Source organism: Clarias gariepinus, chromosome 2 (assembly GCF_024256425.1).
Source record: "Clarias gariepinus isolate MV-2021 ecotype Netherlands chromosome 2, CGAR_prim_01v2, whole genome shotgun sequence".
Classification (NCBI taxonomy): domain Eukaryota; kingdom Metazoa; phylum Chordata; class Actinopteri; order Siluriformes; family Clariidae; genus Clarias; species Clarias gariepinus.
This window is the reverse complement of record NC_071101.1, coordinates 24,488,003-24,500,486: the sequence shown is the minus strand read 5'-3', so window position 1 is coordinate 24,500,486 and position 12,484 is coordinate 24,488,003. Positions and strand designations below refer to the sequence as shown.

Here is a 12,484-nt window from a genome sequence, read left to right as displayed (position 1 = left end):
GCCGTGTGTGTGTGTGTGTGTGTGTGTGTGTGTGTGTGATGTAGCTAGTACACAGCCCTCCCTCCATTAGTGAACCAAAGCCTCTGAATATTTCACACGCCTTCAATATATTGTGTCAACATCCCACTTTTGCTTCTCTCCTGAATGATGCTGTTCAGGTACAAATGAGGCGAGAGCGCATTAAAGGGGCTCCGTGGCAAAGCTCTCAGTTCGCAAAAAACAAGTGCCTTTTTTTTTCAATGCTGATGTCGGCACTAATGTGCTGAAGGAATGGCATGACTGTGACAGGCCAGCGCCGAGCTGTTAGCACGCGTTACGCTGTAATGATCTTTGTCTCCATTTTTGATAAAGTGTCTTTTTTTTTTTTTCCTACCCTTAACCGACTGCAACCGTCTTCATTTGTTCTTTTTCAGCGCAGGAAGTCTTGACTAGACTAGAGCAAAAAAAATAATAAAAAATGTTCTGCTCATAATTGCCGTGTTTTATGCTCGCGGCCCTGCTCAGACAACCGATCTCGACTCGGCGCTCTATTGCTGGCGAAATTACGCTATGAAATACTGGAATTTATGCGCATGAACGACGTGTTTCAACCAATTACAACGGCCTTTTGGTGCACAAGTGACAATTGTGTTTGATGATAGTGGAAATGGAGGGTCTGCTGTAAGCCACTAGAGAGGATTTGCTCACATAGGCCTTGATCTGAGGGCGGGGGGGGCGGAGGGAGAGGTGGAGGGAAACAGACAGCCCAGACGGAGGGGGCAGGGAGGAACGAGAAGGATGAGCAAGATACAGACAGGGCCAGAGAGAACGAGAGCGACATGACACATCACCCTCTCCTCCACATCCCTGTCGCCTCTGACTCACTGACCTTGAACTGAGCTCCAGGGAGTTACAACAGAGCTCTCAATCAGCATCTCGCTGTAAAGATGTTCCCTCTGAATACACACTAAGCACTCTTTCCCTTTAAACACACACACACACACACACACACACACACACACACACACACACACACACACACACAGTGGGTTCCAAGGTCTCAAACCCCTCTCTCTCTCTCTCTCTCTCTCTCTCTCTCTCTCTCTCTGTGTGTGTGTGTGTGTAAACCTACAGAGGTCATGAATTACATCAGGTTGCGTAGTTGCACTAGCTGCTTGTGCAAGTGTATAAATCCCAGCTAAATCCATAGCGAATATTTACTTTACATTTACGCATTTACGTACCATTTACAAAATAAAAAAAAGTCTCAAAAAGGTCTCTTCTTACTATATATATATATATAATCATAGTGTATGTCTGTTATCAAATTCTTTTATTCTCTTCGTCCTGATTTAGGGAGGGCAAATCCAGATCACAAATTAAATGTAAAGATCAAGTGCATCAATAATCATTTCATAACACTGTTCGAATCTACTTCTATAGAGACGATATTCACCAATAAGAGAATCACAAAGGTTGTCTAGGCTTCATTAAACCACACTCCCCCCCCCAAAAAAAACTGTGTTTCTCCTTGTGCATGTCGTAGCTTCTGCTAACATTTTGGATTTTGCCGAACCAAGCAGTCTCTGCCACACTCTGTCCACTAACTCTGCACCCCATGTGAATAGATATCGACTGGCAGACCCGCAATAGTCTCTCCACAAGCCTCTCTCTCTCTCTCTCTCTTTGTGATAACCTCTGTGTGAATTCGTTAAAGCCCTCTATCAAAGTACTTCCAGTGAAGATTTTGGGCTTGGGTTTAGCTCTCTCTTTAGACAAAAGAAGCAGCGAGCGAGTCCAGGAGTTCCCAGCGTGAGCCAGGCTCTTAACAAAGAGCTCTGTGAGCGTTTCATGTGGAGGCCTGGAGAAAGGGTACTGCTGAGAGAGAGAGAGAGAGAGAGAGAGAGAGACACACACACACACACACACACACACTGTTTGCTCCCAGGGCCCTTTCCTACTGTATCCTTCACACTGGCCACTGAGTCATGCCCAAGCCAGTGCCCAGCATGCACGTTGCGTCTGCTTCATCTCCTCCGCCTTTTGCACAACGTGAGACTCTCAGTCGGCTTGATTGCCCTCCTCTACAGCCGCGAAGATTGAGGGCCCTTTGAGCAGTGCCTGAGGAGAAAGAGAAAGCCAGCAGGCTTCTCCTTTCAGCCTGGCACCCACAGCCTGGACTGTGATGCCAGCCTTGTGGAGGTGAGTGGAGGATGGGAGGAGGGAGGAGGGAGGAGGAGGAACAGCGCTCCACTGCCCCCTGCTGGTCAGACCCCATTAGCGCCGGCGTTTTTCCCCGGACCTCGACCACAGCCAGCCTTAATTACTGCACGCCTCAGTTGTTCTAAGTGCATGTCAGAACAAATTATGTAAGTAATGAGGCTGAAAATGCTAAAGGAGCAGGAACACGCTGGCACTCTAATGCTCATGGCGGGAGAACATAAAAACAAACAGTCGAGTACTGTGCCTGCACGGCGTGCGCCCACCGCACCGAGGCAGCACACACACACACACACACACACACAAAACAAAAATGCAGATAATTATATATCTCTCTTAAAATATCTCTCATTCTTAAGTAATTTGGCCCCAGTGTGGTGTAGTGATAGCTGATAACGACTACACCGGCACTTCTACCGACAGCATGTGGCCCGTGCTGTGCTGACTGAAGTGTCACGGCTGGTGCCCCTGTTCGCCGATCGGGAGAGAGAGAGAAAGAGTGAGAACGCCAACAGGACATACACTGCTCACTAGATGAGATTAGAAATTCTGCCTTTTTGAAACGAGAGACAAGGATCCGTGCCCCTTGGGTGCGTTGCAGAGACGTCTCAGGCATCTGATAACAGGTTCTCATGATCGCAGTGGAGGCTAATTTAATGTGAGTAAATCAATTTCTAGCAATTAGATTTATTGAGGTCCACCAGAGTAATTATAAGTCTCTGCTGTTTGCACTGGGTGACTGCAGGGACCTGAAGGACGATCCGGAGAAACTGGAGATGAATTACCTAGGCTGTATTCGGCTACACGCACAATTTTACATATGTAGGCATGTTTTTATTACATAATTTTCTTTCTATTATATTATTTACTGAGCATTTTGTAGCCAAGTGTAGTTTATAGAGAAAGTGTTTAAATGTAACGACGCTCTTTGTACCTTTGTGTGTTTAATGCTCTAATGATTAGTAACATTTGTTCAGATTTAAAACTTGGATATTATATCCAATAAACCTAGTTATTAGATATGAAACTGTTATGTCAGAATTATTATCAGCACTTTGAACATGGTGTGTGAATTTCAGTTCTAGTAATTTCTCAGCTTCATCAGTAACGATTACAGTTGCGTTTAGCTCGAGATCTGCACAGGACTTTTTTGTTGTTGTTGTTGTTGTTGCCCCATCAACCCCATCCATGCAGTTATTTTAATTTGGCCCTGTCGGTGATATTCTCTCAAGCCATCCATGGAATTTTTTTTCCAAACCTTCACATAACAATTGTTAGGAAGCGTAACATCACACATATCTTCCTCAGAAGACTCAGATCTATTTTTTTATTATTATTATACCGACTCGTTTTTCCAGCACATTTTCTCAGATTGCGATGTCTGGTGTTCGGACCCCCAGTTAACACCTTGAACTCGTTGTTGTGTTCCTCAAACTATTCCTGAACGATTGTTTGCAGTGTGGCAGGTGCATTATCCTGCTGAAAGAGTGTACTTGGTATGCGGGAGTTTTCAGGAAGGCGGTACATGTCACAATAACATCCATAGGAATGGCAGAACCCAAGGCTTCCCAACAGAACATTGGCCAGAGAGTCACTCTGAGCCTCTGCTGGCTTGCCACACCGGATCCTGGTGGCTTCTCTTACCAGATAAATGATGCACACGCGCCATGATGTAAAACAAAGCATGATGATGATGCAGTAGTTGGCACTTAGACCAGTGGACGGGGGTCAGCATAGGCAAGTTGAGCATCCTGTAACTACACCGTGCATATGCAGGAAGCTGCCATGCTCTGTGCAGTCTGAGACCTTTTTGTCATAGTCAGCATCTACTTTTAACATTTGTGATAAATAAGGTCTAAACCTTACTCCAGGCATGCATCAGTGACCCTGTCGTCAGGTCACCAGTCGTCGTTCTTCGAACCACATTCATCAGATTGCAATACAGTGGAACCTTGGATTGCAAGCATAATTTATCCCGGAGATGTGCTTGTATTTCAAAACACTTGTATATCAAAGCAAATTTTCCTCATAAGGAATAATAAAAACTCAGATGATTAGTTTCACAGCCCAAAAATATTCATATAAAAATAATTAATACAAAATGCGAAGTGAAAGTAAGACAAATTAACCGGCACTTTACCTTTAAAGAGAATCATGGATGAAGTGATTGAGACCAGAGAGAGGAGAGGATATATATATATATATACCCGCATGCAGACACACGCACACACTAGTACTGAAAGAGACTCGCCCTCACTAGTGATGGGACGTTTGAATCATTTTATTAACTCGGTTCTTCAAAACCATCAAAATAAATGAATCTTTTTTTAATCATTTAGTTTATTTTGTCCTTTTGATCAGAAATAAAATAAAATGTTGCAATTTCAATGAAGACTCCTAATGACAATTATAAAGTATAAAGACAATTTTTGGCTATAGTTCAAGTAATAAAAATATTACAATGCTGCTAAGGACATATTATAATGAACAGAATGAGTAGCTGGCCTCTCTTATATCTTTCAGTCGTTAGTTTTTTTGAATCTATTGCACCACATAGCGTCAATGGGAGTCACATGTCAAAGGAACAAACAACTCGGAGTAGAAGAGTCATTGAGAAAGAATTGCTCAATTCTGTTTCTTGTACATAACTTTTGCCGTGATTTGCGCACATGTGCCCAATAAAAAATGAACGAATCACTCTCCGAGACAACTCGATCTTCTGAGTCACGTTAAAGATTCATTCAAAAAGATCGAATCGTTCATGAACGACCCATCACTAACCCTCACTCAAGCGCGCAGATGAGTCTATATTCGGTACACAATTCGGTTTGTGCGTGTGTGTAAAAGTCGTCCCACACACACCCATACAAACACAAAATAAAAGATGCTTCACACGCACATAAGTGGTCACAATATTATAGTAAACAGTACATGTGCGCACGGACGATGACTATCCTAGACCAAGCATTGGAAACAATTAACCACAAAAACCATTGGCTCATTTGTGATCACATGACGCTCGGCATCAAAACAAGAAGCGCATGCGTGCCACATGATACTCGATGATACTTGGTACTCTTAAATCAAGACTCGCTTGTTTATCTTGTGGTACACTCGCAAACCATGTTACTCGCAATTGGAGGTTCAACCATACCAGGAAAACCTCACAAACACCTGATTTTTTTTTTAGAAGTTGTTCTGAACCGTTAATCCTCAAATGCTTAATAACTGACTATTTTTCCTGCTTCCACCCACTATAGGTACCAGTGTAATGAGATAATCCATGTTACTCACATCACCTGTCTGTGCTCAGTATACAGTATGTTACATTTCATATACAGCAGATTATATTGTCGCTGCAGCCCCTGATATCATGTTTCTCGTGCTCTGCCTCTCACTAGTTGTATGAGACACTGCTGGGATTTGAAAGCACACGAGCTGGTATTTCACTTCTGAAACGAGTCCAGTTCTGTACTTAGGAGGCGCTCCTTGTCAAACAGTTGGCCTGTTATTGCTCCCTAAAGGGTCTGCTTGAGTATTATAATGTGTGTGTGTGTGTGTGTGTGTGTGTTTTTCCTTTGTGTAGTTTGAACTGACAATGTTATTGCAATGGTTTGCAGGGGGTTGTATTCAGAGTTAAGATGGTCTCCTCTGTAAAACTGTGTAGTTTTTATCTGTCGCTGTGTGGCAGGGAACAGATTTGTTTGAAGCTCCGCACTGTTTCATGTAGCGACACACAGCCGTGGCGGAGGTGTCGTGCTGTGCCTAGTGACAGCCAAGAAAATCCTGACTGTTTTTCTTTTCTCTTTCTCTTTCTTCTCCGTAGCTCAAATTGAAATTATTCCCTGCAAGATCTGTGGAGACAAATCATCAGGCATCCATTACGGTGTGATAACATGTGAGGGCTGTAAGGTAAGCAACCAAACAAATGTGTATGTGTGTGTGCATGTGGGTGTGTACTGTGTGTGTTGTTCAACTGGCCATGAGCTTTGTGTTTTGAAAACAATATTTGAATATTTGCTTAACTTGGGAGGGTTAAATGAAGGTACTGAAGGTCTAAACATCAGCGTTGTTTATCATCATTAATATGACACAGCGGGCTCCGATGAGCTGCACTCCGTCATTATTAGGACAAAGTGACTCCTGCGACTTGTTTTCTTTCTGCACTCTCCGGCAGATTTTTTTATTTATTTATTTTTTATGACTTTGGCACTGCAGTTACTGCCCGCTTCACAAATAAAACCGTCAAAGGTGCAGTGCTTTGAAGTATACCACGTAGTTAGCTGTTTTGCTGCGGCTTCCTTTTTTTTTCTTTTTTTTTTTTTAACCTGAAACTACACAGTCTGTGTGTTGGTTTTAAATATGCCAACCACTCAGCAGGACGAGTTATATGCTTACTGTACATTTGTCGTGTTAGTACTGTTAGGGCCTTTTGTCACTACCCTACAGGCAAGCCCCGCACAGCGTAGCAGAAACGAACAAATCCTGTGACAGAGCTCTATTTCCGAATAAAAGGCAGACTCGACATTCAGCACGTCGCTCTTTCATAATACAGTGGAAAAAGAAAAAAAAAAGGAGGGAAAAAAAGTACCGGCCTGAAGACTAAACTGCTGAAATGTATCTTTAATGATTGCTAATTACTTCAGGCAGAGAGGCATTTAATGATATGTGCGAGCACACCGCTCTGGCCCATAAATCATAGCATTATAAAGGAGCGCTGCTTGTCACCAGCAGTCCTACCCTGCTTTCATAATGGCTGCTATTAGAAAGCAACTTGGCAGCTGTCAGCTGTTTTCTTGTAATTAAACAGCCAATGAGCAACTAATTAAGACATATGTGTATCGAGCAGTGGAGTGGGGTATGTTAATGGTGTGCTGGAATCAATTCATTAAGTAAAAGGGATGAGGTATCAACTCAGTGTGACTCTGTGCTCTCTCTCTCTCTCTCTCTCTCTGTCTCTCTCTCTCTGTCTATATGCCTCTCTCCCTCTCACTGTGTCTCTCAACACCCACTGGCTTTGAAATCTGTTATTTAACTAATAACCGCAGATGAACTCAACATTATTTACCGTCACGCACTTGAAAATTAGCTAAGTGGCTTTTCATCTCAGTCTTTCACTAAATTTCGTCCCTATACGATGGGCGGTGTAACGAATTTTTAAGGCTTTTTTGGTAGGTTTTAAAATGAGATATAGGGTAGGACTATACGCTTTATAACAATATTGTTAGATGTTGTGTCGCATGCCAGTGTTCGCCTCTCTTCCCTTCCACACTCTCAGTGTTTCCTCTCTGCGTCTCTGGGTAAATCCAGTGTTTTAACGATTTGTGACGTTTTCTTAAACAAGCTATTGTAGCTAGTATGAACGGATAGTGTTATGGAAATACAATGTGCAAAATATTCTTCAGCATGTCAGTATCAGCGCTGTAAACTGCAGTACAAAGAGTCTGTTATATTTTGTGTCGTGAAGCTTTCTTAGCCCGAAAAAGTCTTCTGTCTCGTAAGGAAGTGCATTCAGTATGAACTCAGTATGTATTTATTTCTCTCTATGACAGCTCCAGGAGCTCTGCAAACAACTTAACTACTTCGTCAGTGCAAGCAGTCCTGTTGTTACTGTTAATGCTGTTTACATTTATATTGTTGTCTGTAACTCTATCTTAATCAATTTAATAATATTGTTGAAAACAACAGAAGGAGCATCCTCAGAGATAGATTTTTTTTTGTTGTTCCTACGGTTCTGTTAAGGACATGGGCTATAGCAGTAGTTTTTTTTTTTTTGTCTTATGTCCACCCTTACTCATCTCTCATCCGCTTTGGGATCAGCAACAGCGGAGTAATTTGTATGTTAATAAGGTTAAGCATCTTGTCCAAGTGGCAACCTAGCGGTAGCAAGGCTTGAACCCTCAACCCTCTGACCAACAACCCAGCAAATCAACCACCTGAGCCATCACTGCCCCAGAGATAGGCTTATTTTGAATTTTTACATTTAGCTATTTATTGTACATATTTGATGAGTTGTATGTTTCAAACATGGAATGAAACCCTGTCTTTGCTTTTACTTTGCTGGTATGTCCTCTCACATGTGGCTTTTTTTGCAACTATACCATTTAGAAAATCCTGAGATATATATCATGTATTAATATTTAGCCTAAAAACACAGCGATGCATTTTATGGTCCCTATGGTCGACCACTACAAAGCCTCTTCATTAAGTACATATTTTCTCACAAAAGATCTCATCTGTGTGATTTAGAGTGTGACTTGATCACACTTATGGTTAAGGCTTCATCCATAGTCCCTGCTTGTACAACTGTATATATTGTTTTTCCTTCAGGCATATGAGGCATAGAATGTTTAAAAGAGCATGTTGTTGTGAATCACAGAGCTTTCTAACACAGCCACTTGTGTCTCTCTGTCTCTGTCTTTCTCTGTCTCATTCATGCAGGGTTTCTTCAGGAGGAGTCAGCAGAGCAATGCGGCATATTCGTGCCCACGTCAAAAAAACTGCCTGATCGACCGTACCAGTCGAAACCGCTGCCAGCACTGCAGGCTGCAGAAGTGTCTGGCTGTGGGCATGTCACGGGACGGTGAGTGTGCTGCTGATCCTGGCCTAGTGTGCACCGGGAAACAACGGCTCCCATCCGCATGAGGGGCTTCCGGGCCCTGCCAACACTAGCTGAAAAAATACATGGCGTGGAATTTTGAGTTTTAGGCAATCTACAGTGAATGTTTCTTAAGCCTGAATGAGAGTTCATTGGAAGTGTTTCTGAGAGCATGGAGCCTTAATGGGCTATTCAGAATAGTAAGAATCCAAGGGGTGCAGCCATAATCATTGAGCAGACAGGAGAACCGCGTAGTGCCATGCTGCCAAAGTGGCATTGCAGTTTGGTGTAAGAATTTAAGCATTGCATTTAATAAAATACTCCGACGTTTGAGTTTTTCCTACTTTAACAGATCCAGTTCTGCTGAAAGAGGGCTGTTGAATAGCTGATTGAGTCAATCTGGAAGCAGTTAAATTCGACAATGCGCAGGACAGGGGGTACTCTATGACCAGAGTTAGGAGGAAAAATAAAACTGCATAGTGTTTATTTACACATTTTGCTGTCTGTCTAATAAATTACCCTCTTATGAAAGACTTGATTTTAAAAGGCCTGTCAGTCTTACTTGCTTCTTGGAATTGTATTTAACTAATAGCTTTGTTACACTGTGTCTGGAACAGCCTCTTTTCAAATATGTTTGTCTCGTCACAGCTGCAAGGTCGAAGCGCCTGCCAAATCTCACCCTTTCATTTATCACTTCTGACCAATCACTGAGGATTTACCTTTCCAACCTCCTGAAAGTTTTGGAAGTCTGTTTGGAAAGAACCGTAGACCATCCTTTAGAGACTGATATATAAAATGCATGTTCACTCTATTGTCTGGGTGAAAGGAAATGTTCCCCTTTTTCATGTCTGGATGTTTGTCCATAATGTGTCTAGGGGTTGTGAAAATCAGACATTTCAGTAAGAGACTACTGATTGCCAGTTCTGATCATGGATATGTTTTTCTTTTCAATTCCTGCACTGACTGTGGTTAGAGAGAAAAAACTTCAGTGACAAGATCAGAGTGGCCCAGTCTTATGTTTCCCCAGTTAGGTCTCATGTTGTACTTCAGGCAAGGCGGAGGGGCTTCTGACAGCAAGTGGCTTTTATTAAATGACTGTCATTAGAAAGGCTCATTAAAGCCGATGCAGGTGAGCAGCATTAACAGGAACACAGGTGAGTGTGTGTGTGTTTGTGTGTATGTTGAGGACCCCTGCAGGGCGTCTGACTGGGCTGTATGACTGTGGCCCGTAACAGGAAGCAGTAATCAGGCCAGGCCTTCAGAGTGTGCCGGGCTGTTCTCTCACACACACAACCAGGACAGGCAAGGTGACTTCTGAGTTCACTCAGACACAAGCCCCCATCTGCCTTTCCACTCGCGCACACACACACACACACACACACACACACACACACACACACACACACACACACACACACACACACACACACATAGACCCATCAGCTCTGGGTTGTTTGTTTTTTATCTTTAAGGGATGGACTCTTTTGTTCCCTTCTCTTTATTCTGCACTCAGTCCCACCATTTACTCCTTCATAACTCCTTACTGCCTGCCAAGAGCAAAAAGCTCTCACACTGAGATCGGTGCTCTCGTTATTTTTTGCAGCTTTATTCTGTTTTAATAGACCAACACCCTCTGTTCACAGGCCCACTGCCAATCCAGTGCTGGATTCTCAGTTAAACCCCAGTGCTTAACCAACTACTTGTAGCATGTATATTTGCGTGGGTGGCAGGAGCATTACACTGAACCGTCCAACAATAAGATAATGGTTTAAAAACATTCCCGTGGCAGATGAAAGCGGTAGCTCTTCTGTATTCACTATTCTGCTGTGTGCTGGATTGTACACATTGTGCTCTGCACGGAGACATGTCCTTGTCTTGTTCACTGCGAGTTGTTCTGGCTAAGCCTGCTGCCCCTGTCTGAGTCTGGCAGGTTAAAAAACAGTAGAAAGTTGCTGTGAACATGTCAAAGTGGCAAAGTGTTTTATACCCATTACTAGGCTAATGTGTTGGGAGAGAGCTCACTCCCTTCTCGTCTGACTGCTACACTAAGCCCACTGTCTTGAGGCCACGTCCCCCAGGCAACGAGGCTCGAAAATGATTTCAGTAGTAAGGAGATCGCTGTTGTGTGTTGTCTAACTAATTAGTAACATTTGAACAATAACATTTTTTGTCTTTGCGTGTAGCTGTGAAGTTCGGGCGCATGTCAAAGAAGCAGCGGGACAGCCTGTATGCCGAGGTGCAGAAGCATCGTCTCCAGCAGCAGCAAAGAGAGCAGCAGCAGCAGCCGGGTGAGGCTGAGCCACTCACGCCTACCTACGGGCTTTCAGCAAACGGCCTGACCGAGCTGCACGACGAGCTGAGCGGCTACATGGACGGCCACACGGCTGACGGCACCAAGCCTGACTCAGGCGTCAGCAGCTTTTACCTGGACATTCAGCCCTCGCCCGACCAGTCTGGCCTGGACATCAACGGCATCAAGCCAGAGCCCATCTGCGACTTCACGCCGACCTCAGGCTTCTTTCCATACTGCTCCTTCAGCAACGGCGAGACATCCCCCACCGTCTCCATGGCCGAGCTAGGTGAGCACAGCTGAGGTGCTGCATGTTTATGCAGTGAGGAGAAAACAGGAAAGATTTGCGAGTTCTACTGAGTAAAGGAAAGTTTACAGAAAAGCTAAAGACACATGAGGCGTATGAGAGATTGGATTCATGTACACTAGACAATATGTGATATGAGCTGGGGTGATGGGGCACTAGGGGGAGTTTAGAGATGGAGAAGAACTCAACCGTGGGGCAAATGACATAAAGGTGGCTTAAAATAGCAGAAGGTTGGAGACTCATCTCCGAGACTCATTAAAAGTGCCTCTTTTTTGTAATTAGTTTTCATTAATTAGGGCCAATCAGGATCCAGCAGGGCACGAGCCAAGGGAAATAATTTTTTTTAGGTTTCCCATGTGCTCTGGGACTCCTTATAACAGATGTGTTTTCAACATGATTGGATTTTTATACTTGTGTTTTTTTTTTTTTTTCCTTTCCCTTATGCTCTTTTTTTTTATTGAAAGCAAATGTGACCTTTGTTTCTGTGGGTAATGTGCATACCCTCCCTATATCAAATGGCAGACACACACTGCCGTTATTTTACTCCTCCACGATGGGCTTCATGCTGGCAACAGAAGAGGAAAATGTCAACAAACTTCTAAATCAAATTTAACAGCTTTACTTGAGTGTGCAATAATAACATTTAGGTATGTGAAAGGAAGTAGCCTCTTGTTACTACTGAACTGGAACTCAAGCACTATGCCTTGGACAGGTAGAGCAGAACGTGTGTGTGTGTGTGTGTGTGTGTGTGTGTGTGTGTGTGTGTGTGTGTGTGTGTGTGTGTGTGTGTGTGTGTGTTTGTGTGTTGGTGCATGTCTGAGTCTTTGACGGTGTTCTGCTTGTCTGTTGCAGAGCATCTGGCCCAGAATATCTCCAAGTCCCACATGGAAACATGTCAGTATCTGAGAGAGGAGCTGCAGCAGATGACCTGGCAGGCCTTCCTGCAGGAGGAGATGGAGAGCTACCAGAACAAGGTAGCACTCTCCCACACACACTATCACCACCATCACCGTCACTTACATTGCTACAGAAGATTTTAAATTGAAGTGTTTTTGTTGCGCAGTAAGCGTCACAAGTCTGAGGCCAACAT

The 12,484-nt window shown here is 43.6% G+C and overlaps 1 protein-coding gene across 3 annotated transcripts in view; it reads left to right on the top strand.

The window, feature by feature from the left end:
* roraa (RAR-related orphan receptor A, paralog a) overlaps window positions 1-12,484 on the top strand; it is a 253,915-nt gene that overhangs the window by 226,080 nt on the left and 15,351 nt on the right. For all 3 annotated transcript variants that reach the window (XM_053478789.1, XM_053478801.1, XM_053478795.1), the window contains 4 exons: window positions 6,026-6,111; window positions 8,641-8,782; window positions 10,981-11,376; window positions 12,247-12,368. In XM_053478789.1, coding sequence (XP_053334764.1) covers window positions 6,026-6,111; window positions 8,641-8,782; window positions 10,981-11,376; window positions 12,247-12,368 — 746 coding nt within the window. The remainder of the gene's footprint in view (window positions 1-6,025; window positions 6,112-8,640; window positions 8,783-10,980; window positions 11,377-12,246; window positions 12,369-12,484) is intronic.